Here is a 27324-nt window from a genome sequence, read left to right as displayed (position 1 = left end):
CACCTCCATGCTGGTGGCGACTGAATGTGCACCTCAGAGCGGACAGTGGGAGGGCTGTGCTGCCACAGGCCCTATCCCCACCATCAACTCTGAGGCGCGCGTGCACCCACCAGTATGTAGCTGATGCCAGAGCCTGGAGCAGCTGTTTGCAGCCTCCCGGCTGCAGCCAGCCCAGGCTCTGGTAGCTGCTGCCAACCACGGAGCCCAGGATGCTTGCAGCAGGGCTTGCAGCTGAGCCCACCTGACTCCCACCCCCTCTGAGCCCAGTCCCAGCCCAAGCCCCCACCAGGATGAGGCTGGCACTGCCCCTTGCCAGGAGCACCGCACCTTTTGTGGGTTTAGCTGTGCAGGATGGGTGAGTGGTTGGGCTGACGGGCAGGCTCCGGGGCGGGGCCTTGGCCAGCTGTGCTGCAGCCTGGGGCTGGCTCCCCGGGGAAGCACGGGGGCTCTGGTGGGACCAGGGAATTCTTGAGCTGGACCGGGCTCCATGCACCTGCGCATCTGGTTCTGTGTGTTTGCCTGCCTCCATCTGGTTCTGTGTGTCTGTGTACGCACATGTGTATCTGGTTCTGGATGTGTGTGCACATTTTTCTGTTGTGGGTGTGTTCTGGTTCTCTGTGTTTGTGCACATGGTTCTCTGTGTGCACAGGTGTGTGTCTGGTTCTTGCTCTCTCTCTCTCTCTCTCTCCTCTTTCTCTTATTTGTCTCTTCTTTCTCTCTCTCTCATTGCAACATGCTCAACAAAAAAGGAATACACAACAACAACGGCAACATTTATGATTATTAAATATACTAATATCCAGTGCGTCCTGCCGTGTACCCCCCTGCCCCCTTTTTTTTGTTTTTCTGGCATGCTGGCACTCTGGCACCTGCCAAGGTAGACATTGTGGTTTTTTTCAGCACTCCTGCAAAAATCTAGTTGGTTTAATAAAAGGTATCACCTCTACTACAAATCCTGATTGCTTTTTCCTCTAGACCAATACGGCTACAATATGGATACCTGACACATGAAAAATATCAAATTTTAGCAGATTTTTAAAAAAATGAAATCTTCATAATTTCACGAGGAAGCAGTTTTGACCACCTGAATCCTGAGATACTGCTCCTTTGTTCAAGGTAATTTACATCATCACAGAGCCTCTCAACAGAGCTCAGAGACACCTTACCAGCTAAGAAATGCCTGCCCAGAGGAGTATTCTATCTATTGACTCCTCTGTGAAATCCTATGAAATATGAACTTTCATTTCTACCCAGAAGAACTTTTACAATCTTTTCTCCAATGCCTGATAAAGGGTGTTTGTGCCTGAAAGCTTGCAATTAAAGATTTTTTTTTTTTGCAAAAATCTAGTTGGTCTAATGAAAGACATCACCTCTACTACGAGTCTTGATTGTTTATTCCAGCAAACAATTCACTAAATCGGGGGTATCAAAGATACAGACCACCAGCTGACTTTGGCCCATAAAGCCACATCATTCAGCCCTGATGCTGGCTGGCCCTGAGCATCCTTTATCCAGCCTGTGAACTGGTCCCATGCCACTCATCTGGCCCATTCAGGGATGTGGTTTACTGCTCAGCAAAAAAACTCTCTGGAATAAGCCGCATCTCCGCTAGGGGGCTCTGACAAAATGTCTTCTTTGGAAAACCCTTGTGAATTGATCTTTAGTAGTGACAGTTAAGCACTAAGAATCATCGATTTTGTTAAAAATATTCTCTTTGGATTCACGTTCTTTGCCTGCTGGATGTCCTAGGGTCACATTTTCAATTTTCCTTGGCAAGTACAAATGCTAGAAAACTGCATTACAAAGGTTAACAGTCTCACGTGATTAAGAAAAAACTTTAAATATTGTGAGATTCTCAACAGGAGATTGAAACTTTGCAACCCAGAAGTCTGGTTGTGCTGCGTGGTTCAGGGAAAGGTATCACTCACCATGTGGTGTCTCCAGAACTTGTTACAATATTATTGTCATCCAGGAATCGGCAGCAGGAGAGGTACCCTGGAGAGCAGGAAAAACAGGGCATGAGATTTGTTGTATGAAATGAAAGTGAGGTTCAGGAACTAGGGAAAGCCTGGTTGGCAGAGGTGTGGAGGGCACTCACCTGTGTGGGCAGAGAGCTCCCTGCTCACTTTGACGTTGCCTTCACGGGTCTTGAGGTTGTAGATGGAGCACATGTTGTCAAGGCCCCCACAGGCCACAAAATTCCCTGAAGGGGCATAGGCACAAGTCATGACCCAAGATGAGCGGAGAGGGATGGCATGAACCTGGGCAGAAATGAAACAGTCCCAGACTCTCTTACCAGAAAGAATGGAAAGGATCCAGACAAGACCCTGACTATGGTGTGAACTCCAGCCACAGGCTCCTCTGCCTGTGGGTGTGTCCATCCAGTTCTTACCTTGTTGGTTGTGTACGTGTCCCACACAATCAATTTCCCATCTTGTGAGGCACTCACCAGGAGTCTACAAGAAAGGAACCAGAATGCACTAGTGTCCCCTCTCTCAGTGAGACCTGATGGCAAAATCCCTTCCATCAAAGCTCCCTTCCTTGTCATGCATCACCCCACCTTCCTTGGGCCACCAACCATGCAGCTATTATTCCACTCACTTGGAGTCTGTGGACCAGTGCATAGCATAGATCTTGGCCAGGTGTCCACGAAGTGTTCTCCGTGTACGCATCTGTATGCGTCCGACCAGCTCCACCCCGGATGCAATCTGGTGGGGGGACGGGAGACAGGGTTGGGGATTCCCCCCAAGGAAAGAGAAGATTAAACTGGACCAAGAGTGAAGGGTCTTTTCCACTCCCTATGTCTCCCCATGTTACCATCCCTTTCCAGTCCGTTCCGGGGAGTCTCCCTGGGGAGGTTATTGCTGATTGTTACATACACACCCAGCCAGTTTCATTAACGTTGTCCCCTACCTGAGCAAGTGATGTGTCAGCACATGCTTTCCGCGCATCCTGCAAACAGGAAGAGACAATCAGCTGGATGAGGAATCAGAGGGAAAGGCAAGAGCCAGAACAAGCCATAAAAGACAGCTGGGAGAGGATGAGAGAGACCCAGGCTCAGGATTTGAGAGCAGCTTCAGAGTCGCTTCAGTTGGAAGCTCTTTGGGGCAGGAATTTGTCTAGGGTTTGCACAACACCCAGCACCTTGGAGCCCAGGTGCATGCCTAGGGCTCCTAGGCATTACAGCAATATAGGTAATAATGTGGGCAAGCTAGGGACGAAGCAACACTCCTTCAGCCCATTCTAAATGCCCTTCTACTTCTTCCCCCAGGCACAGACCCTCCACTGTGGCTGCACATCCACTGCCTCCAGACTACAAGGGAGATGAACTCTTGGCATGGAGACAGAGTTTTTTAATTCTCTGAGTATACCAGGCCCAGGGCACAGCCCTTTCCTAGCTGCCCAGACTTATCCCCAGCTCTCCTGCTCACCCCTTCCCCCTGTTGTGAGGATTCCTTGCTTATTCAGTAGAGTTTAGCAGTTGCCTTCCCAGGGGCTTTGGGGATGAAGGCTGGAGAAAGCAGCTCCAGTACAGCCTGAGGAGGGGGGCTCCTTTAGAAATTCCTTGCTGGGGGAGGGGATCTCCTTTAAGCTGCATTTTCCCTGGGTCGATGGGCCCTTTGGCTGGTTCCCTTTCATTTCCAGGGTTACCGCAATCTGTTTCTTCAGTTGCTCAGCTTCCTGCTTCATCTGCTCCATTTCACACATCTTGATTGTCTAGTGATGGGTCCTCCACTCAGAGAAGCCCGAGGCCTAAACAGACCAGAATAGGGAGAAGAGGCAGGAGTACCAGAAGCCACCCATTAGAAGGGCTTCTGGGTTCTAGCAACTCCCATTGCTCAGGATCCCAAAGGATTTAAATACTGCTTGTACACATTGAATACTTTGCACACCTACTAGGCATCTTGCGGTGAGTGAGGGGGTGAACTACTATTTAATAGCAGATTTTGCTGGGGATGAAACAAAGAATGCTGTGCACAAGTGAAATTACTTGGGAAGCTAAGAAAGAGGAATAGATTCAGGAGATTTGGCCAGGAGAATGGGGTGAACCTCCCAACTTATGGGGCAGGTCGGCGAGGACCTCTTCAGCTCACCCTCCCAGTCCTCAGAATCCCAGTATTGTACCTCCCCTGAGAGCATCACTGAGAGCAGAGATTCTCAACAAGGGTGCTGTGGCATGCTGGGGTGCCTTGAGATCTTTCCAAGGGTGCTACAGGGTGCCACACAGTTAGGTGGCAAACATGATTCACAAGATTAAACCCAGAGTTTTCAAAAAACACTTTGACCTGTTGTGGACTCTCTTTTTGCAATGAAAGCATTGCTCAGTTATTTTTCCATAGTCAAAAAATGAGGGAAAGCGAGGACTTGGCATTTCCAAGGGGTACACTGAATCTAATGAGAGATGCTTTAAATCTACAAAGGATGAGAACTGCTGCCCTAAAAGCACAGTGAGGCTTTGGTATCTGTACTGACTTGCAACGAAGAGTACCCTCTACTGATTCATCTAACCCAGGGGTATCAAGCTCATCTGGCCCTATGGGCCAGATGAGTGGTGTGGGGCTAGTCCACGGCCTGGATCAGACCCACAGACTGGCCCTGTATGCTGAATCCAGCATGTGTTCTGGAGGGGCTGTTGCACACTGGGCATGTCCCAGAGCAGCCAGTCCAGGATTGTGCTGCATGTAGTGCATGCTCCAGCCAGTCTGACACTGTGCCACATGACACAGTGTACATCCACTCCACGCTGGATCCAGTTTTTGTCCTGGAACAGCTGGACTGAGTGTTGCACACATCATGGTGCTGCCCGCTCCAGAACCACGCTGCCCACTCTGGCCACTCCAGCACTGTGCTGACTGCTTGGGGACTCGCACTGGATCTGACATGGGCAGACGTGTATCCTGGAGTGGCCTGAGTGGGCATCGCATGCATGCTGAATGTTGCCTGTGGGTTAACTCCAAGGCCCAGAGCCAGTGTTGAGGGCTTCTGTGGGCTGGATCCAGCCCACAAGCTGTATCTTTGACACCTCTGACCTAACAATCCCTGCAGTTTACTTGAAACTTTGCCCCCTTCCCCCTTCCATGATTCTAGTGTCTTACTCACTCTGTACATCCCATCCTGCCTCATCTGTGCACACCTGCCCTTTGTTGGCTCAGTATTTTCCTGAGGCAGGTGTCAGATTCCAGGACAGGCCCTGTGTGTTTTGCATTTCATCTTTGCTGGCAGAGATCTCTCTCAGGTTTGGAGATTTCTCCAGGAGCAGTAGCATGGCGTTAGTGACAGATCCGTTCACCAGGAGCAGGAAAGGGGCACTGGAAGGACTTTTGCTTCCAGCACTGAAGGACCTACATTGCCCCATTCTGATCATCTGGGAAGGGGTTACCTTCGTACTGCTTGAGGGAATGGTTTCTTTCAGTGACTAGTTTTGTCCTGGTGCCTTGAGGGATGGGGCTCCAGCCCCCACCACACTGGCTGATGGTGCCTCAGCTCCTTTCCTTGGGCTCAGTCCCAGCCCATTTCCAGTGGACCTCCTAGGGTACTTCTTGGACACATGAACAGCTCTGATGTCCCTTCCTTTGTGCAGCTGCTCTGTTTTAGCTCATGAACCTCTCCCCAAAGCCCAACCCCTCTGGTACCCTGAACGTTTGAGTGGCCTTCCCTGAGCTACCCCAGGGATACCTTTTCAAATTCCTGAAACTGTCCTTCTGAGACCCCAAAATACAGGAGACAGATCTCATCTTTCATTAAAAAGTGGGTTTCTTGTCTTTTTTTCTTGTGAAGAGCCTTAATAATAAGATACAGTGGGCGCATCTACATGTGCACATTTACTGCGCAGTAATTTAGGTTACTGCACAGTAACTGAAAATTACTACACTGTACAGGTGCGCATCTACACATGCGTACCCATGCGGCATAGTAACTATGGCAACTTATGCCAATTTCAGCGTAAATTTGCTACCTGCATGCTATCACGCTGTAACACCTGCATGTGTAGATACTGGCTTAAAAGCTGCTTACTGCACAATAAATTTATGTGTAGACACACTCAATGTTGCGGGTGGGGGAAGGTTGTTGGTTTTGGCTTTTCCTAAACAGTCCTCAGGGCAGGCTGTAGGGTCCAGGAAAGCCAAGATAAAATGACCTAATTTCCAGGGGCACTTATGGTTGTATCTGTGAAGGTCCTTGTCACTTGGGCTGGTTCAGAGGCCAGGTGGGTGACTGCAATCCAGGGTCCCTCACTACTGGCTACTATAGTGCAATGGTCAGGGCCACAAAGAGGGGCTACTCAACTGCAGGAGAGAAGGCATGTTCTTGTGCACAAGCCAAGTGACTGATTTTCCCACTGCCCCCTGCCTGGATGGATTGTGATACTCAGTAGATGGTTTGTAAGTAATTCTCCCTATGCACTAAAATGCACCAGAACTGACCCCAAAGCATCTTCTGCGGTGGGGGAATGAGGGGGGCATGGTGGAAGGGGCAGTACATGATTGGATGTGACCCTCCAAGTCCCAGTTATTAGGAAAAATATACCTTAACTAAATATTGGTGATCCTGAACACAGTCCATTCTGAGGGCCAGCCCCCGCCCCCTCCTTCAGCAAGTGGCCAACTGTAGTCTATAACTTTTTTAGCATCTTCCCCTTATCCAGTTCCCACAGTCCCCAGCCTCAACAAAGTCATGGAGACTGCCCAGCTCTCATCAGCTGCTTACCCTTGCACCTAGCAGGAATCATTTCCCTTTCATGTTGCATGGATTCTGCTCCCCATCCTGGCACAACTCTCCTTCCTTCTCTGTGGTTCAGATTGCCTCTCTCTTCTATGAGCAGCCCTGAATTCTGGATCCACCACTTTGCTGGAACCTCTCTCACTGCCTCATTTCCTCTAGTGTCTTCTGTGGGATCCTTGTGGGTTCAGAAGCAGGCTGATGATGAGATCCTGACCTTAAGGTTTTTTCAGAGCTTGGTCAGAACAACTGAAGCTTCCTCCACAGTCCTCAATCTCTAGCTCTCCGGTCCACGTTCATCTGAGTCCCCTCCATGGGCACTGACTAAATGGAATTTTGTCTCTACCGTTCTCTTAGTGTGAGACTGAGAGATTCTTCCTTTTCCTTTGCAACTCCTACTCCATTGAGATCAACCTCATGGGGTTCTCTTCTGCACAACCATCCAGCCCAACTCTAGTCTCACCTTACACATCATTCATCCTTCCCTCTGTCTGTTTTATCTATCTATCTATCTATCTATCTATCTTATAGGAAGCAGCTATTTGGGAAGTTACATAGCCTTTTGAGACGGTTTCTAACCTGGCAGGAGGATCAATGGGCAGAGACACTGTCAAGGAGAAACAGATAGAGCTAAATATAGAGGAAGAGGCTGTTTCTTGGGCTCAGGTCCCCATCAGAATCTTTAAATCCTTTTGAGGGAACTATCCAAATAAAGCCTCAGAGTAGTTTAGAAAGACAAGAAGCCACAGCTGAAGGCAACAACTCTATCTTCCTCTACAGTCTCCATCCTGTATCATCCCAAAGTGCTTTACTGAGAGTGAGTCACCCACCTGGCACTGAAGAACAGCTGCCTGTAGGGAGGAACACAGGAGGGGCAGAATTTTGTTTCACCCCACTGTAGGCCGAAGTGCAGCTTGTAGCCAATTCTGAGTTTCCTGACTGAAGTGCAGGAGTCTGTTACACTCTCCAGACACATAAGTGCTCCCATTACAGGACTAAAAAGACAGGCTTACATCTCTGGAGATGTATCCTTTTCCTATAATGGTGGTACATACACACCTGGAGGGGGAACAGAATCACTTCTATATATTAGTCAGGAAACTCAGATTTGGTTGCAAGCTGCACTTCAAGTGGTGCACGAGGGGAAGCATAATTCTGCCCCAGGTGTTTAAGAGCAATCAAGGAAATGGTCATTGGTCCTCCCAAGCTTAGTGGTCTGTTGGGTTAGCAGGGTTGAAGCATGCCAATTTTCGTAGCACTGGCTGACATTGCCTTTCTGATGCTGTGTGAAAACCTAGGGGAGGAAATGGAGGGACATCCAGTCCGCAAACTGAATCAGCACAGAAAATTGAGGGCAGCAGAATGGATTTCTCTCACATTAGAGTCTAATGCAGATGTCAGAGGTAAGGCCCTGCCTTTGTTGAAAATGCTAAGGAAGCAATGCAACCCTGACTGACCCCATTTTTCAGGAGTGATTAGCAATTTAGTACATTTCTTTTTTGGGTGCTCTGTTTTATACATCTTAAAGGGCCTGATGGACCACAGAGTACACAGTGGACACTCAACATTTTCTTAAAGGTAGACACCCTTTCAGTTATCTCATAGTGGCCACCCAAAAATTGAAAAATCTCAAATCATCAATTGCATTTGAGAATAAGGCTTGAGTCTTTGCTTAATGGCTCAAATGCAAACTGCCATTTGCAATAGCATCGCACTGCACCCCCCACCCCACTGTCTGTGAAGTCATGGATCAGTACTGCCATGAAAGGGCCTCTAGCCTCCATGAAATCACCCAGGTCCCACAGCAGCACAGGCTACCTGATCAAGCTGGTAGGGTATCAAAGTTAGCCTCTTGTTCAGATGCCCCCTCTTCCAAATGTCTCCTCTGCCTTCCCGTTTCACCGTATCAGGTTCCAGTGCCTTGTCTCCTCTTTCTGAGCTCTCAGACACCTGTTCCTTCTGGTCTTACTGCTCCTGTCTTTAGCAGTGTTTCTCCTCCCAACCCCATTGCTTCAGTGATTCTACAAACGTTCCTGTGCTGAGCCTCCTACACAGAATGACCTCCAGGAAAAAAAACCCTGCAGCCCCCTCCGATGGCCATAATGCCTACAGGTAACCAGCCAAATTATGACAGCTTAGTGACAAGTAGACTCTCACTCGCCATTTGTCTATTTGCAGTTAACTGAGGACATGTAACTTTGTATAAAAAACATGTCTGCTTAACTGTCTCACTCTCTGGCCCCCTCATTTTTCACTTGTATTTGTAGCCTGGTGGCTCTTCAGGGCAAGGATTGTCTTTGAGGCTAGAAACAGATGTTACATTTGTCCCAGGACCAGTTGTGCCTGTTTATCCCAGAACAGAAAAGTCCTGGGATTGGCACGTACACACATCACCCTAATCAGGGTTTGCTGAGCAGCTGAATGCACTGCTGCATTTCTGCCATTAATTCAAGGATGCAATCCAGGGACAATCATTCAGATGTACTTTACAACATCCCAGGACAAACTGCTTGCAATTCATATCCCATGAAGCTTTTTTGGGTTTGTCCTGGAACAACAGATGTGGGCATCTGAACAATGGCACTTTGTTCCAGGAGAAAATGGCTTCTCCTGGACAAACATGACATCTGCATGTAGCCTGAGGGTGTTGGTTCAGCACTTAGCAGAGATAGGTCATGAACCTAACTGAAGTGGCGAGATTTTGCTGTACCAAGAATGTGAAACAGCACACAGATAAATGGGGATAGCTCTGAGGGGAATGCTCACATGCTTGCCACACAGACCTCTACCACCTTGCTGGGATACCAGGGCCAGTGCTGACACCCAGGGAAGAAGGCCTGCTATTGAGTCATCCAAACCACCTCATCCTGCTTGAATGAGGATTGGGAGTCATGGGACATAGTGGCCCAAGTGATGATGTGGAAAGGAGTTCAGCTTTCCAGTTTATAATTCCCCTGGATCACCTCATCCACACTGGGGAGAGGGCTACCTCTCAGCAGATGTTGGGGAGCTGTAAATAGATAAACAATAGGCATGGAAGGGCGGGGATTAGTGAGGGAGGTCACAGGGTCCCTGCCAACGTAATCCCTAGGCCGTCAGTTCATGCGTGTCCTGGTGACCCTAGGCTTCTTGTAGAGCCGGATAGAGAGATGATCTCCCTGCTCTGCAACAGGGATCAAAGGGCAGAATAAAATTGCCCTGATATATTCCTCTCTCTTGGTAGGCTCCTTCTCCATACAGGCTAGAAATGGGCTGCAAAGAACCAAGCAGAATCGATGTGCAGGGTCAAATTGAGGGTGTCAGCCCCATTTGCCTAAGAGGGGGTGTGGAGATCACACAGTCCTACGATACACAGGAGCCTTGTATAAATTCCCCTTTGAGGGAAGGTCCCTATCCTGTCTGCAAGCACTTCTTTGGTAGAGCAGTTGATCCTAACCCCAACCTCCATCCTATTGAGAATTTCCCTTCCCCACACCCCCACACACCCGTGTACAGAGCAGGATCCAAACATACAGAGAACCACCAAACCTGCACAGAAGGTCATGTAGCCCAAGATGTACTGGGAGATACCAACCCCTAGATCCAGACTGAGCAGGCAGGATCAGGAGCAGGAGCAGGAGCAGGAGCAGGAGCAGGAGCAAGGGAACAGCCTTACCGTGGTCTGTAGGATGAGGCAGTTGTGATCTCTGTCTGAGACGGATTCCCTTGGACCTCTGGGAATTCGGCTCTCCCACCCTAGCTGGGAGTCACTGGTTGCACTGGGATTCCCCCTCAGTCCTTCCCCGTCCTAGTGCCAACTGTCCACACGCTCCGTACCCTTCACTCTCTCTCAGCGTCTCAGTCTCTCTCAGGACTGATCTCCCCATGGGAAGCTGTGTGTGTGTGTGTGTGTTTGTGTGGTGGGGGGGCAGGGTAGGGGAGGGCTGATTCCAGGAGCAACGTCAGGCAAATTAAATCAGACACCAGTGACTTGGGGAAAATCGGATTGGTACTTAATGCAAAGCAGGTGGATGGGGAGGGGATGGAAAGAGGCAGGAGAGGAACATGCTGTTTCTGGAGAGAGAAAAAAAATCATTGCAAAAGGATTGGACTCTGTTTGCATTAGCAACCAGCTAATACAGGGAAGATTAGGGAGAAAGAGCTGGGGTCCTAGTTCCTGATGGCAGGACAGGAGGCACCTCTATGCACTGCATCCTGGAGGCCTCCTTTGGGGGACAAGGCTCAGCTCCTAACCTGTTAGGAAAGGGAAGTTGTGACTGTTCATATTGGCATCCTGGCCTCCTGTGAAAGGATTCCTTCTTTTTAAGGGATCATATCCTTGAGAGAGCAGTAAGCAGCAGCTGGTGGAGGAAACCCCTGTCACTGCAGGGTGAGGGAACAGGGCTGGTACAAGGTGGTTTGCTCAAAGGCCTTTTGGCAGCTGCTCTCCTGGGATGCTGCTATAGGGGGATTATCTTGGCCTCAATCTCTTTTAATCTCCCCTGCAGCTTTAGCCCAAGCCAGAGATAAATACCTTTTAATGGCTCTTATCTGACGTCAGGAAGCCATCAGTCTAATCACCCAGGCTACCTTTGGGCAGAGCCAGCCACGATTGCAAGGCAGCAACTGGCCACCTCAGAGGAACAGGTGGCGAAAGTGAAGGCTCTGTCTTGTCCAGCTGCCAGTGTGGGAGTCCTCTCTGAATAAGAAAGTTATTTAAGAGGAAGGGGATTTGTTACCACTAACAGATGGAGAAAAGAAACCTGGACCATATGGACTACTACTCTTCTCTAATGCCAAGCCTAAGAGTGAGGGATAAAAAAAGAGGGAATGTTGTCAAGAGCAGTGGAGAATGAGCAAATTGGCTTCCGTTGATAAGCCCGAGAGCAGCTAACCAACATCGCAAAAAGCTTGGCTGCATGAGCCCAACTCCCTATCTTTCAAAGCACACTAGGATGAGATTAACTGTGTGCAGCAGTATCAGTCAGGTCGGGTCAGGGAGCCAGCAACTGTGTATGGAACAGAGTCATTCATACCATGACAGCCCCCCACCCCAATATATCTGTTCTGAGCCCCCAACAGATGGTTTTGCCAGTGCCCCTTACTCCTGTCCTGCAGCTGTTCCTATTCAGGGCTCTCCACATGGCCTAGCTGATGCTTTCAGGCTTGTCCCAAAACCCTTCCAACTGCTAGTCCCACAGAGCTCTGCCTTTGGTTTGTGAATCTCATGCAACGTAGTTCTAATCCCCCCCAGGAATAGAGTCATTGCGCTTTTTGATACTCTGTCTCCAGCCCTCTCATTCCTCTTTGCCTACAATATAATCCAATCTCTGGATGTTAATCCCCTGGGTAGTGAGAGCAGATTGTCTTTATGCCAGTCTGGAAAATGATAAACAATATAGTTGCCTCGCTCCTCCCCATGTGGAAGTGATGATGAACTTGTGTTGGGGCAGTGAATGTTCACTTGTCACAGTAGGTGGTCCCCAACCTCCCAAGAGAGAAGTCCCAGCAGAGTATAGCAATCTGTCTTCCACCCCACCATGTTTATTTGTTGTCAGGGGAGGGGTAAGTCTACAGAGCCCTTATTTTCCCTCTTCTAGGGCTGAGCCTGCCTCTATCATTTGTTAATTAAATTTCTCCATCATTCTCTCCATTGCTCTCTGGACAAACCCACAACTCCCATCACATTTTGTATTCATTATTTTTTCCTTTATTTTATACACTCATAGACCATGACCTGCCCTCTCCCAATTCAGTCTAGGGATTCTCTGGCCTGAGGGGTTGGCTCAGGAAGTTTAGATGTTACTGTGGTTCCCATTTCAAATCCCCAAACAAGAAAATCCCCTGCCCAAAAATCCCTCCTTCCCCACTTTGGTTTGGTCCTATTGAAGGCTCATTGAAAAAAAGGGGATGAGAGGAGCCTGTTTTGTTATTTCTGGGTGATTAAATAAATCTCAAGTCAAGATGGTAAATAAAGATCAAGGTACCATGGCCCTTTCTGTTTTACCATTGATGTAATTTTTCTGTTGTGATGTCACTGAGAAATAAGCTGTATCCTTCCCCCACAATTGTGGGACTAGTATTCTAATAAATGACCAAAAACACCTCCGTACTCTGTGTCACTAAGAAGTTGACAGGCCAGTGTGCCTGTTCTTTAGTGTCATGCCCACCACCCTCAGAATTCATCCCTGACTCGCAGTTCCTGGGGTTGTTGTGGGGACTCAGAGCCCAGTTTGTGTCTTTGGCTTGTGGATCTGGCCCTTTCTTTGGGAACAGGAGGCTCCGGTGAGGTACCACCACTGTCGTCAAGCCCTTGATGCTGCTTGTCCTCTGGCTGCTTCTCCTGCTCCATGTCCCTTTGTTTTACCAGGGCTTCAGCCTCTAGTCGCTCCTGCAACCACAGAGTGTGAGACAGAGGGGATGGTGCAACTCCCTCCCACCTGGAGCCTCTGCTCTGCTCCCTGGATCCATATCACATCCCTGTACTAGGTCACGCAAATTTTAGGACCCTTGCCACATCTTGGGGGAGGGACCCAATTCATGCTGCCCTCTCCAGAGGGAATTCCTTTCCAGTGAGGCCTCAATCAGCTCTGATGGGAACTCTCCCATAAAGCATTGGATAGCCTCCACCTAGGTGGGGCCCCTGAGGACCCTCCTCTTCAATGGCACCCCAACCTGTCCTAGAGGCATACTACAAGGATCTTTTTCTATGGCCTGCCAGCTGCCCAAAGGGGTCTCATTACCTGTTCAGCACGTTCCTGGGAGAGTGTGTACCAAAGGGCAATGGCACAGCGCCTCCCACGGGTCACTGCCCACACGCCATGAGGATTCTCCCCTCCAGAGCTGAACGCTACCAACCGCCCACATTTGGGGCGTACCTGAGCCTGCCAGAGAGAGAGAGGAAGTAATGAATCTAGGGGTCTCACACACTTCCCCGCAGCCATGTGAGCGATTCTCTCCCTTCCCCTTCACTTGGGGGCTGAGGTGGACTTGTAAAACATTCAGGAGACCACAGGGGGTTTTGACAGGGACCCTGACTTTAACAGAGGCTGCCTGAAAGGGACAGAGAGAGAAAAGGAAAGAAAGATTGCCATGATAGAAAAGAAAGACAAACACACATACATACGCTGGCAGAGCATGGAACACACCCACCAGGAAGAAGTTGACCTCTCCCCCTGGCCGGATTTGCCTGCATTTGCCTTGGCTGTCCCAATTTGAATCTGCTTAGTTATTAGCACTGGATCCTGGGCATAGGTGGAGGGAGAAAAAAATTGGGGGAGGGGGCCAAGCACATGCATGCATACACCCCCCTCCCCCTTCCAGTGGGAAAGTCTGTGGGGGAAGGGAGTGGGATTGGGAGGGAGTGGAACCAGGCCCAGGATCCCCTGCACCCAGGGTTGTTGCCTGGTGCCAGCACCCCCGATGCCAATGAATCCGCAGTTCCCTAGCCCTACACTGGCCCTGGCCCTACACTCCTCGGGGGGCCCAGAGCCAGGGGCCAGAGTGGGGCCAGCCACATCTGCGCTGCCAGGCTGAAGGAGACGAAGCCCCTGGGACCCCTGCACCTGCCCCATGTTGTCGTTGCTCTCCGGGGGCACAAGGAGGCAGTGGTGGCTCCCACCTCTGTATGCGTCTCAGGGGCACATAGGGGGCATATGCCTCCGGATCTGCGTGGGGCAGGGCAGGGTGCCGCTGCAGGCAGGGATGGAGGCTGTGCTGAGCTCTTCCCAGCCTGGACTCTTCCCAGCCCAGCTCTCCACAACCCCCACTGAGAATAGCCTGGCACAGCCCCAGCCCCAGCCCATAGCAGCAGCCTGCCCTGTCCTGCGCAGATCCGGTGCATATGCCCCCCATGCCTCCTGGGGTGCAGGTAGAAGCAGGAGCCATGTCCCCTGGACAAGCCACTTGTGGCTCAGTCCCGCACTCCCTCCCCTAGTCCCAGCCCCACTCCCTCCCCACCCCTGCTGCACTGGAAGCCCTTGGCCGGGCTGCCTTGCGGCCCTACCACTGCCCTGCATTTGGGGGGCTAAGCCCTGTAAGCCCCGCCTTTTCCACCGCCTATGATCCTGGGGGAGTAGAGAGGCCTGGCATCCAGTGAGCTCTCTCCTTACCCAGCACCCACCTGAAAGATTAAGTTCCCTTAACATCCCTTGCCCTAGTCTCCTTCCCTTGGACCAGACCTTGGACTCACCGTGACTGTCACAGCATTCAATTCAGTGAAGAACAGTTCCCCGCCTTTGAAATCATCATTGAGGTAGAGGATCCCACTAGAGGAAATGAAAGAGTAGCTGGAAAATGGAGATCATTCACTCCTCACAGCCCCTGACCTAATGAGAGGGCCCCATTTCAGATCAAGCCTCATACTCTTGCTCTTAGGACAGTCCATCCAATTATAACCCAGGGAGCCTCACATCTCAGCTTAACCAGTTAGTAGGAACAACCACTAAAGGTAAAATAGCCAAACCCTGGATAGAGTCTAACCAGCATGGAATCTACAAATGAAAAAACTGGGTCTCACTAACCTTTCAAAAGGCAGAACATGCCATTAAGCAGTAGAGAACCAGCTGACCAAATTTGTTAAAGCAGCAGTTCCCAATCTCTCATCATCCCGATTTTGTCTGGGTTGCCACCCCACTTCTGGTGCAGAGCTGGGTTCTACAACTAAACTCCTGTGGGCTTGGTAACCCCACTCATAAGTGCCACAACCCATCTTGGGGTTGCCAGCCCTGGTCTGGGAATTATGTATTGAGGCCTTCAAAAGGCACTGACAAGGTCCCATACAAGAGCCTTCTAAAGAAGTTAAGCTATTATGGGGTGAAGGACAAAGCAGTGTCATGGATCACAAACTGGTTCAGAGACAGAAACCAAAAAGTAGGATTACATGGTTAATTTTTATCATGGTAAGAAGTTGTCTGAGGTCTTCACGGGTCTGTATGAGGTCCTGTGGCATTTAATATATTTTAGTAATGATCTGGGGGGAGGGGGGGGGAGGGGTGCAGACCGTGCAAAGATACTGAGGCAAATCATAGCAGGATGGGGAAAGAACTTTTGAAATTTTATTTTAAAAAAGTTTGCACAAGAACAAAAAAAGTTTGCACACGACATTGACTGGCCATGAATAAATGTAGGCTGCAAAACAGAAGAAAGTGTCCAACCATCAGGAATGAGTTAATGGATCAGCCATTTATAGTAGGAATAGTGGGATCAAAAGATCTAACCAGTTTTCAGTTGGAGCTGGAGAAGAGGACTATATCAGGCTGTTGCCAGAGACAACAGAGAAATGGGACTAGCTGACACAAGAGGGTCTCTTCCAATCCCATGTTTTATGTTTCTATTACAAGAGACTTAGTGGAGACTTCTGTTCAATATGCAGCTGTCACTGAAAAGCAAACATGATCTTAGGAGGCATAACAGTGTCAGTATCATTCATGCTGGATGGTGAATAATACTGTGCATGCTATGTGGACCGTTATGTAAATCAATGGGCAGTTGCTTTTGGATCCTGAGCACAGTACTTCTCATCCCATTTCCAAAAAACACACGGAAAAAAAGGGCAAAAAGAATGATCAAGAATGACCAAGTTTCCTAACCCTTCTAGCCTAAACCAAAAGCCTGACATGGCAGAGAGTCATAGGGTACAAAGCTTTAAGGTATGCCTGCCCCAGAGCCCATGACCTGTGACCCATCTCAAATAATAATTTGCTGCTAAATTACTTCTTAGAATCATTAATGAGCAACAATTAAAGAAAATTAAAAAATGTAAAATAATCAATGAACAGATAGAGAGGAAAAAAAGAATGTTTCATTTACTACTTTAGGAGCTGGATTGAACCTGCCCAGGAGATGCAGTTTGGCCTGTTCGAGGGGCTAGAAGAAACTCTCATACAAAAAAATCTGAAAATATCTTAGAAAGAAGAGGATTAAGAGGGGGCATGATAAAACATGTAAAACAATGGCTGGGCTAGAGAAGGCAAGCAAGAGACTTCTGTTCACCTTCTCGTGTGAAACTGAAACGTGGCAAATTCAAATTTGATAAAAGGAGACCAGCTGGGATCACAATGCAGAATTCACTGAAGCCAAGAACCCAGCAACATTCATAAGACTGAACATTTGTAAGAATAGTTAGGATAGGCAGTTATGGCCAGTCATGATACCAAATATTGGAGAGAGATTATACCTCAAGCTTCAGGGATTTCAGCTAGTCTGTAGAAGTTACAGATCAGGATGAGTCCTCATATGAAAGGGTGCATTATCTACCCCTCAGCCCAGTGCAGGTTTCTTACTCTTCCCTCTGAAGAAGCTGATACTGGCCTCTATGAGGGACTGGATGCTAAATGAGATGGGCCTTGGCTCTGGGCATGTCTGGCAATCCTTATGTTCCTATGAATCATCATGGCAATAGGACCTTCTGCTATGGCAGGATCATTCCATGATGAAGCTGAGTATCTTCCTCCTCCATGCACTCAAATCTGCGGTCCACTCTCATCTTACCTGTAGTCCCTGTACATATAGGCAGGTGGTTCTTTCCAGCATTCTTTTCCTTCAGGATCCAAGAGACAGTTATCAGCATGAACTGGGTGACTAAGATCCATGCGATCATCTTGTTCCCCTGGAGAGGAATATTGCAGGGGAATATAAACTCCTTAGAGGTTTACAACCTTGAAGGACCCCTCAGTAGCCTCAAGGTACCCCTTGGAAAATGCCAGCTGTTAGTTTTGACTCATTTTTTGACTTAAAAAAAACCAACATAGCCATTTTTCTGTTGCAAAGAACTCAGCAAGACCACAACAGGTCAGAGTGTTTTTAACACTACGGATTCCTACTTGAAGAAGTCTTTGGGTTTATCATGTGAATCATATTTGTATACCTAACAGTACAAACATTTCGTGGCACCCTGCAGCACCCTTGAAAGGATCCTAAGGCACCCAAGGGTACCATGGCACCCTGGTTGAGAATTACTGCTTTAAAGGAATACATCAAGGAAAGAGGGGCTTCTGAGCAAGAGGGAAGGGGAATTTCCAGGTGGAGGGGTCAAGACTAGATGAGGCTTTCTTTACCCTCCACAGCTGTGCGGCATACAAGGTGTGTGAAGGAGAAGTGGAGCTTTTTCCCAGGTGTAAAATAGGACTGTACAATTTTCCGGGATTTCTCACTGGCCTGTAGAAGCAGTTTGGCATCTCTCCAGTTCACAGCTCCATCCTGTGCCAGCTGCAAGAAGAAAGGAAGCCTGTGCGACACCTCACATGTAACAGAAGCACTTCTGTGAAAAATCATGTACATGCATAATAGAGAAGCATGCCCACAAGAAACCCTATGTTTACACATGGGGAAGCAAGAAGTATGCCTGAGAGAAGCTCCTGAAGCTCTTGTGCATGCCAGAGTTGCCCGTACCATGCTTTACAGGTGAAGGGCTGAGAGAAATGTCCTTGTATATGCATTAGAGAGAGAATAATGCTTGAGAGAAACTACCAAGGGAACAACTCCCTGAGGAATACTGCAGGAGGAGCAGAAGAAAAGCAGCAGCAGGAGCAGTATAACCCATGAACAAGAGAAATACATCCATGTCCATGTGAGAAAGCACCCTCTAAAAAGACCCTAAATATTCCCATATGAGGAAGAAAGCCTGTGCACACATGAATTAATGTAAGAGAGAAAGTGTGCCAGACATGAGACCTCCCACACAGCACACTGCATGAGGGGAGCTCACTTTGAGCGATGCTCCAGATGTATGAGAAACACCCTGAAAGAGACCCCCATATGAGAGAAGCAGGCCCATGAAGAGCATGGCCCATACTCCTGCATATGAGCAAGAGTGAGAAGCACAACAGCGAGCTTTGAATTGCGCACTCATAAACATCTGGTTGAGGACCAAGTCCAAGAGAAAGTGTCCGTGTGTGTGCAAGAGAAGTGCTTGCCTGTATGAAATCCCACAAGGACTGCTATGTACAAGGCACGAATACCTGGGATAAACCCTCCCAGCGTTTGTACCAGCAAAATACAACCTCCTACAATGAACTCCCTATTCATGAAAGAAAAGTATTCCAACCAACTCCTATATGTGCATGAGAGAAACATGTCTGTGAAACCCTCCCTCCTATACATACAACAGCAAAACAAGCCTCCCATACCCCGTGCATGGCTGCAAGGGTCCTCCTGCATACCAGAATAGAAATCCCTGGAGAGAGAAGAAAGCTTGCCCATACATGCAAGAGAATGTGCCTGTAAGACCCCTCACATGTACACATGAAAGAAACATACCCGGGGACCCCTTGCATGTGAGAGTAAGGGCATGCCTCAAATAAAGGAAAGCACTCTGGGAAATCTCCATGCAAGGAAATGACTGGCCAGCACACCTCCACAAAACTTGCCAAGGCAAGCTTGTGCCCTGTGGATGGCTCATTCACATATTTAGAGGCACAGAGCCAATTACCTGCAGAGCTTTTAGTACTGTTAACCCCTCAAATCTCTCATGTGGGGTGTGAGGGGACCGTCTGCCCCGGTAACTGTCTCCTGTGCCTCCAGCTGCCTGAAATAGGTGGAAGAGCAATTTCAAACCTGGCCCAGCTCTTTCCTTCTGCCCTGATGGTACAGCCACTCCTGCTAAAGAGAGCAGAGCTGGGCAGGTCCAGGCTGCACCCTCTGGTACCAGAGGGTCTCCTGAAAGCTTCAGGTCTCACCTTGGCCAGCCGGAGAATGTCCTTACATTCAGAGTCTGTCAGGACTCTGTCGAAGACGACCCGCTGTGACCCGTTCAGCTGGCGGGAATCTTGGGTGATGGTAAGGCCCTCAAAAAATAAGGGACCTGGTGGTGAGGCAGGGGAGAAAAAGCACAAAAGCAGACTCAGGACAGGGAGCTCCATCAAACATTAGCCCTGTTCCAGACTGCAGGGACAAAATATCTGTCCTCTAAGGTACAAAACACAGTCACACTGACCCACTATGTGCTGTAGGGGCAGCCTGTTGGCATTGACCAATCACAGAACTCAGAGCCCAGCCCGTTGGCAGACATGAGGCAGGAAGCCGCAGGAGGTGGGGCAAGTGGTGAATCACAGCCTCCCACTCCAGTGGGTCTGCACTGGAATGGACAGTATGTGGCAGAGTTCAACAAGCACTGTGGAGGGCACACCTGGGAACAAAATCTGGCTAACACCTAGATCAGTCTCCCTTTCAATCTCACATCTTGTTCCCATGTCCTACTCACGGACACAAAAGGTTTGGTCTTTCTGGCCCCATCAAGCACTGACAGCCTTGTCATGGAGGGCTTTGTGTTGGTTATCAGTACTCTGTCCCTCCCATGTTAATCTCTGGATAGAAGGCACTGCAGATGTGCTCAGGCCTTGGTCAGGATCTGTCCTCCCATGTTACTGAAGAGCACACTCAGGAGCCAAGCTTGACCTAGGGACTAGGAAGAAGCCGTGGGAGATGGCTGGTACTGCAACAACTCCCATATGGAAAGCCCAGGATGAAAATACAGGACCTTATGCTAGGGAACATATAGCAGCTATCCACCACAAATGTACTCATTCACTTGTCATATAGGAAGTATTTTCCAAGCTTTGTACCCTCTATATCTGTTTCTCCATTCCTCCCTTTCCTTCACAGCCCTTCCTTGTCTCTATAGAACTGATGCACTTGTGCCTCGGCTGGTTCTGCTGAAGCAGTTTAATCACATGAAGCTCAGTGCATCCATGTGGGTTGTTCTGAACCACGGTCTGAACTTCTGCAGGTGTGCTCTAGGTTCTCAACCTTTTTTGTAACAGGAACCATTTATAAACATTGATGGCCAGTCTTGACCCAGTGCCTCTCACTCCCGACCTGCTGCCCCACCCTGCCTCCAGACTCCCAGTGTGTGGGGAAGGGGGTGGGTGTGTAGGGGTCATAGGGGTCCCCAAGCAGCCCCTTGCAGGCTGGAACTCTGCCAGCCTGCAAGGGAAAACCCAGTTTCCCATGTTTTTCTCCTTTAAAAGATAATCCATTTTTAGGTTGCCAATCCATTTTTAAAGTTGGTCGCGAGCCTTTTATATATTCTTGGGACCCACTTTTGGGTCACGACCCACAGGTTGAGGAACACTGCCCTACAGCAACATCTGAGCACTCTTCTGGGTTGCTGCTGTGGCAATACCCTTAAGGCTCCTCTCCCACTTTCTTCATGCCAGAAGCAGTTTGCCTGGGAGAGTTTTTCAGGTGCCTATGTACTGGTAAGAGATCTACAGGTGGATCATCTGGCCTGTGCATGACATGACTGAGGCTGGAACAGGAGAGGCTCAGGGACCATTTAACCTTTCTGGACAAATGTCCCTGTATCCCTCTGTGACTCACCTCTCTGCTCCGGCTGTTCCACATCCAGATTCTCCAGCCTTTGCTTCTCTTGATCCTCTCTCAGAAGCAAGGGAGAGACACAGACAAAGGCTGTCAGTATGCAGAGCTGTGATCCCCTCAGTCAGACCCTCCATCAGCAGCAAGAGCCAGGCCCCTTCTCTGTTCTGATTTCAACATTTTCCCTTTCAGGCACTGTCACTCCCCACACCATGGCACCTCACCTCCCACTTGACTCACTGACTACCTGCGTTTCTGCTTCTGGCTTTCAGGGATCAGCTCATCTGAGGTCCACAGGTCCTAAAGAAACAAAACGTAGAGGCTCGGTATCTTGGGACACTCCTCTCAAACTGGATCAGACCAACAGGCTGATCAAGTCCAGTGCCACAGCGTTCCCCACGCTAGAGTACACCAGACCAGCTGGCCTGTCCTGACACTGACCTGTGTGGACTACCTGCATATAAACCTCCTAATGCCTCAGGCAAGACTTTCACTCTGCCCCAAGTGGGAAATTTCTTCCTGGCTCTCACCCCAGCTCTGGGGCTCAGGTGAGAATGAGGGCCTTGAAGACTCGTTTCTCACCTGGGAGGTCCTTCCCACACATGCAGATCTCTTACAAAGCCAAGAGAATATTTTACTGACATAGGCACCACAGAGAGACATACACGGCCTGGATGAGACCTGGACAAGGAAGTACTCAGCTGCCTGGAGAAGGATGCAACTACTTACAGGGTCATTAAAAGTTCCTCCCAGATGCTCCACTGCATAGTAAATCAACTTCTTCTCCTTCAGAGACTGCTGAACATAATGATAGATGTTCTGGGGGTACAAAGAGGCTGTTAAACAACTGCCCCACAAAGGGGATCCACTCCTGCCCTCAGGAGACCTCTGCCAACACACAGTGCTACAAAGAGAGCCTGCTTCTGCTCTGGCATGGGGAGACTTCTGCCTGACAAAGGATTTTTATTTTTAAATTTTGTCTCAGGACAATTTAGCCAAATCAGTTCCAAATTCTATCAAGTGATCTGAGCTCAATTGTTCAAATCTGTGTGGCACTACCATCGGCAAGTATCCTCCCTCCCAGACTCTTCAGCCCGGGGCTTCAGATACTCCCAAATCCATGGTAGGCATCCTATGTGCAGGCCCCAAGCCCAGAGGCCTTGGAGTTCAGATGTCCCCGAGACTCGCTTGCCCCTAGTCAAAAGGTTAGAGGAACAAGCTAGACAGAAATCCCCCATCTCCATAAAAATCAAGCAAGTAGTTGAGATCCTCCCATTGGGAGGCTATGCAAGACTCCTTCAGGGGGGCCTGCCAGCAGTGCACTGGACAAGTCTCCACTCTTAACTACACAGTACCATGTAAGGTGATTTTAACCCCCTGACAGAACAGGTTAACTTTATTAGAAAACGTTCTGAGTCAAAAGGCCGAGAAGCGAGTCTGCTGCTGCTCATTTGATCCAGTGTCTGCACATATATACAACCCCTCCCCAACGGAAGCTGGACCCAGGTCAGCCATGGTGAGGTTCAGAGAATGGCGAATTTGGGGACTGCTGCTGGTACCTCTCTGGCTGTGACCGATACACCCTCTCCCAGCTCTGTCTGATAATATTTCATCTTCTCCAGCATTGATTCATCCATGGGATAGAAGAGCAGATAGGAAGCAGCACATTCAGCAGCCAGTGCCTGGTTTCCAACTTAGAGGCAAGAGAGAAAAGGAGGTAGGCATGACCAAGGTGCATTAAGTATAAGTCTATTATTATTACTGAATATTTATATCTTGGCAGTGCCCAATATTCCAGAGCTTGGCACTGAACCCACATGGAAAGCCACACTTCTTGTCTTACAGGGCTTATAACCTAAAGACACAATCAGACAAGGGTGGGAGATGGGGTTACAATAAATGAACCTGGTGAAGAATTGGCCAGATGTGCTAGGTAGGAGGAATTTCTCCTGCAAGGACAGAGGTGTGGAGGAAGACAGTAAGACAGGGAAGAAAAGGGAAAGGCCTCCTGGCAAAAGCAGATCTAATAGAGAAAGCAATGGTTGTTTGGATTTATCAGACTGTTTCTGCCATGTCTGGTGGGCAGCATGGAAGAAACCATGAAGGTATCTTGCCAATGTAGAAGACGACAAGATTGAGAGTGCTGGCACAACAAGGGTCACGATCAGTATCATCATCAGTCTCCGGCCCAGCTTGGAAAGGTGGGATTAATTTACAGATGGCTCTCCTGGTAAAGATGAGAAGTTTGCAGGTCTTGGAGAAATACATGGGGACCAGTAGAGGGACTTGGAGTGATGTGGCCAGAGCACAAAACCAAGGAGTTGTTGGCAGCTCCATTCTGAATGGATGTTATGGGAGTAGGGGAGGCAGGGAGCCAGGACCAGGAAAGTACACATGGCAATGAGGACTTAATCACCATAATCACAATAGGCAATGAGGAGGGCAAGAGGCTTGGTTATGTGCACAGAAAGGAGAGGTTAGATTTTAGAGACATTATGTAAGAAAGCAGCAGGATTTAGGCATGGATCTGGTGTGAGGGCTAATTCAGAGATGGCCTCCAGGTTGCAGGCCTGAGGACCTAGGTGGTTGGTGGTTCTGTCCAGGGTGATGAAGACGGTTCTGAGGAGAGGGCTTAGTGAGGAAAGATCAAGAGCTTAAGTCATAGGTGATGCGTAGGGAGGAACACGGGATGGGAGGCATACGTGCCCTCCCTGACACTGGCTGCCTCAGCCAGCATCTGCAGGTGATCACTGCTTGTCACCACCCCCCCAGTCACTGCCGTTGTCACCGTGGCCGCCTGTGGGTGCTCCCCACTTGCCCCGCCCTCACCACCATTGTCACCGCAGCCGCCTGCAGGTGATCCCCACCCCCGTTGCCAACACCACCGCTGCTTGCGGGTGGTCACCGTGCCCTCCCAGCCTTGAGGCACAAGTCGTTCATGACTTAAGTTATGCTTGCTGCCCCCACCCATGCTGTTTCCTCCCGAGTGGGTACAACAGAGCCAGGTAGCTCTCCCCTGCCAGTTCACACATCACATTACTGACTGCTGTCCTAGGTCTCCTCACCTTGGTTGTAAGCAAACTGCAGTAAGTCAAAGTGGGAGGGTATGAAATCTTCTGTGGCAGACACCCGTCCTGGCTTCGTGGCAATATCAAGGACACACTGCTGCCTGCACTTCAGGACCTGGATGTAATGGGCTGAAGGAAACAGGGAAGTGAAGACCAGTACTTCCAACAGCACAGCAGCTCCCCTTCCTGCTCATGCAGGATACAGGGCCTGTCCAGGCTTGGAAACCTGTCCCTCCCTGAACCACAGCACACCAGTATGCCTCAATCTCTACCTGCAACAGCTTCATACAGGCCAGGTTGAATCTCCTCTTCTGTCTCGTCCTCCCAGGGCCCCTCACACAGGGCTCGACAGTCCTCCAGTGCCAACAGTGCCTCTTTGAGGGACTCCTCCAGCTTTACCACAGCCTCCTGGTACTCATCCACTTTGTAGTGCTGCACCCCAGTCTCATATGCCCTCTGTGAGGAACAGAGTCATGGACGCTATTTAGTTTCTGGGCCTCTTGATGGAAGGCTAAGGGTTATCCAGGACTGTATGGTGGTATTCATCTCTAACAGTGTAGTGGTGCCATCTGGGGGCCTGCCTGGGTCACACTGTTTATGCACACTCCTAGTCTCAGGCAGTTGCCTCTTTTGCAGAGGCAGGATAGGGGTTTTATTTTGGTCCCTAACTATAGCAGGTAGGCAAGTTGTACAGCTTTCCAGAGCACCTGGTGAGGTATACAGCTCTCTAGGGCAATTATTTGGGCCCGCAGAGCATACAGGGAGTTTCAGTGAGCTATTGTGGGCTGGGTCAGCACCCCCATTCCCTAAGTGGCTCTGCTCCGTGCTCAGAACAGATGGGCAGGTGGGACGAGAATTACAAGGCAGCGACGTTGAGGGCCAGGACCCCGGGCAGAGCCATGATCCACTGCCTGCACACCCCTGCAGCGGGTGCCAGGTCTGTGGGCAGGGTCATATGGAGCAATGGTGACACGTAGGGAGTACACAGGGGTGCAGGTGCACCCCCTGAGAGCGCTGGCGCACCCCCCCGACCAGCCACACTCCCCACTTGGGCAATGGGCAGGTGGGCAGACAGGAGCGCCAGTGTCTCCCCTGTGAGCGCCACCCAGGGAGTGGAAGCACTGGATGTAGTGCCGCAGCCACTTCCTGCTCGGCGAGTTTTGCTGCGGGGGGACCCTCCCAAGTGCTGACTGGTCACTGGGGGGGGGGGATATGTCCCCCCGACTAAGGTGGCACCAGTTGCCCATGATATGGGAAGTGGATCGCAACTCTGTGCCAGGCCCCAGGCCCCCACCGTTACTGCTCAGTGATTCCAGGGTCTCTATGGAGAGTGGCTGGGACCCATACAGGCAGGGTGAGCAGCCAGGCAGATGGGATGGGGCTGTGGGCAGGCGGGGAGCTGTGTCTGGGGCCAGGATCTTGGAGTAGTGACAGTGCACAGCTAGGGCAAAGCTGCAATCTGCTCCCCACATGCCCCTGCTCACGCAACCCGCACCTATCACAGGGGTGTGTGGGCAGCCAATTGCGACTGCCCTGGCCCCGCACTATCACCACCCCAAGATCCCATCCTGTGATCATGACTTGCCTGCCTATCCCACTCCTGAACAGCCCTCCCCACACACCTGTGGCCCCATCTTATCCACCAAGCTACACACCCTGCCCCCAGCAGTGGGTGAGGGGTGGACTTGCTGGGGTGCCAGGGCAGCAGGGCTGGGTCCAGCGGCAGCAGGAGCCAGGAGGAGCTGTGGCCACCAGGGCTATCAGGAAACCGAGTTCACTGCTGCACTGCCCCAGCTCCGCTGCATGCCCAGGGGCAGCAGGACTGGCAGTACCATGGCCCAGGCCATCCCCTGTGCATGGGCTGAGCAGGACTGAGGGATTCACTGTGGGCTGGACAAAATCCCTCAGTGTGCCAGATCTGGCCCATGAGCCATATTTTGCCCACCCCTGCTCTACGGGGGTCTTACCCAGTGTGGCACAGCCTCCAGGTCCCGGAAACTGTCTGACTTTACCCCTGCCATGCGCTGGTATTTCTCGATGTCTTCACGCATCTGCAGGTGCTGGGGGTTTGCCATGAAGAATGTGTGTGCAGCTGCCACTGCCTCGTCCAGTTTCTTCAGCTGCAGAGACAAAACAGCCTACCTAGAGCCATTCCCCTGGTCTGGAGGCAGACCCACCCCCCTTGCTTCTCAAGTGAACCCGTCCACCTGGCTTCCCCTGCCCTTTCATTGGTTTTCATAGGACCTGCCTGTAAACAATGCACCCTGCAGACCCCCTACTGGATAGTGTGCAATAAGAACCCACGCACACACACCCATGCTGCTGTTGGACTTTAGCCCCCACCCCATGATGTCCTCAAGATGCTGTCTGGGGCTGAGCTGGGGTTACAACTACTGTCAGGCCCTGCACCAGGCTGCCACCTGGGTGGGGGGGGGTTAGACACCATGGAAAGCCCCGTCCACCAAGACTCCCCATCCAATCCTTTCCAGCCCTCTCCAGCTGTAGGTCCTACACAAAAACAGCAAAGTGGGGGCTCTCAAGCAGGGTGTCACACAGGCTGTCATGGACTCAAAGAGAAGCAGGACTGGAAGTCATCTAGTGAGTCCAGAGGTCATCTAGTGAGTCCAGCCCCTGCCCAAGGCAGGATCAGCCCTATCAAACCATCCCGTACAATCCATCATCTAAACTCAGCTGAAGACTACCCTCAACCCTGATGCCACAGGGACCTACACCTTTCACAGGTAACGCAGGGGAACCACAGCAGCCCACACCCTGCCTCTATCAGTGTCAATATATGCTCAAGAGGTCCTGGGCAGAGGCAGTACCCTAGCAAGGAAGTTTGGCGCCTGGGGCAAGCCTGCAGCAGCAGCAAACTACCCTGGCCCTGTGTGCAGATTGAGGGGGGCCACACACTTCCCGCAGGAGTGCAGGCAGTGGTGGGAGCCGGCCTCCCTCTGTCCCTGCGCCCCCTGGATGCCCCACGGCTCTGCCCCATGCCCTGCTCCGTTTGGGCAGTGACTGTTGGCGCACCTCCGCTTCAGCGCCCGGGGCGGTCGCCCCGCTTGCTACAGTGCTGGGCAGAGGGCCACCCCCCCAGTCAGGGCCAATCTGACCCGGGGGTGAAATTCCGTCCTGGCCCCAAACGCAGGAGGGGCCGGCTCCCCCCGGGCTCTGCTCCCAGCAGGAGCTGGCGGCGCACCTTGAAGAGGGCCACCTGCAGGAAGTTGTAGGGCTCCCGCCG

The 27324-nt window shown here is 50.5% G+C and overlaps 1 protein-coding gene across 10 annotated transcripts in view; it reads right to left on the bottom strand.

The window, feature by feature from the left end:
- Positions 1-27318, bottom strand: part of LOC102380538 (guanine nucleotide-binding protein G(I)/G(S)/G(T) subunit beta-3) — a 32066-nt gene extending 4748 nt beyond the window's left edge. Inside the window, exons 1-16 of one of the 10 annotated variants that reach the window (XR_003092284.1) lie at positions 27283-27318; positions 26051-26203; positions 24356-24539; positions 24081-24212; positions 22575-22708; positions 21745-21834; positions 21263-21315; positions 21019-21077; positions 19377-19501; positions 19130-19225; positions 17757-17907; positions 17191-17308; positions 14891-14966; positions 3652-3753; positions 2914-2952; positions 2609-2708 (exon numbers count right to left, since the gene is read on the bottom strand). Coding sequence is in view for 6 of the 10 variants with exons in the window: in XM_025194871.1 (XP_025050656.1) it covers positions 12875-13090; positions 13443-13583; positions 14891-14966; positions 17191-17308; positions 17757-17907; positions 19130-19225; positions 19377-19501; positions 21019-21077; positions 21263-21315; positions 21745-21834; positions 22575-22708; positions 24081-24212; positions 24356-24539; positions 26051-26158 (1683 nt within the window). In the remaining 4 variants the exon portion in view is untranslated. The other 9 variants (XM_025194874.1, XM_025194872.1, XM_025194871.1 and 6 more) reach the window with 9 other exon arrangements.
- Between the last annotated feature and the right edge of the window lie 6 nt (positions 27319-27324).

Source organism: Alligator sinensis, unplaced genomic scaffold, assembly GCF_000455745.1.
Source record: "Alligator sinensis unplaced genomic scaffold, ASM45574v1 scaffold2081_1, whole genome shotgun sequence".
In the NCBI taxonomy this organism is placed as follows: Eukaryota; Metazoa; Chordata; order Crocodylia; family Alligatoridae; genus Alligator; species Alligator sinensis.
The sequence above is the reverse complement of the archived record's forward strand: the minus strand, read 5'-3'. Positions and strand labels throughout refer to the sequence as shown.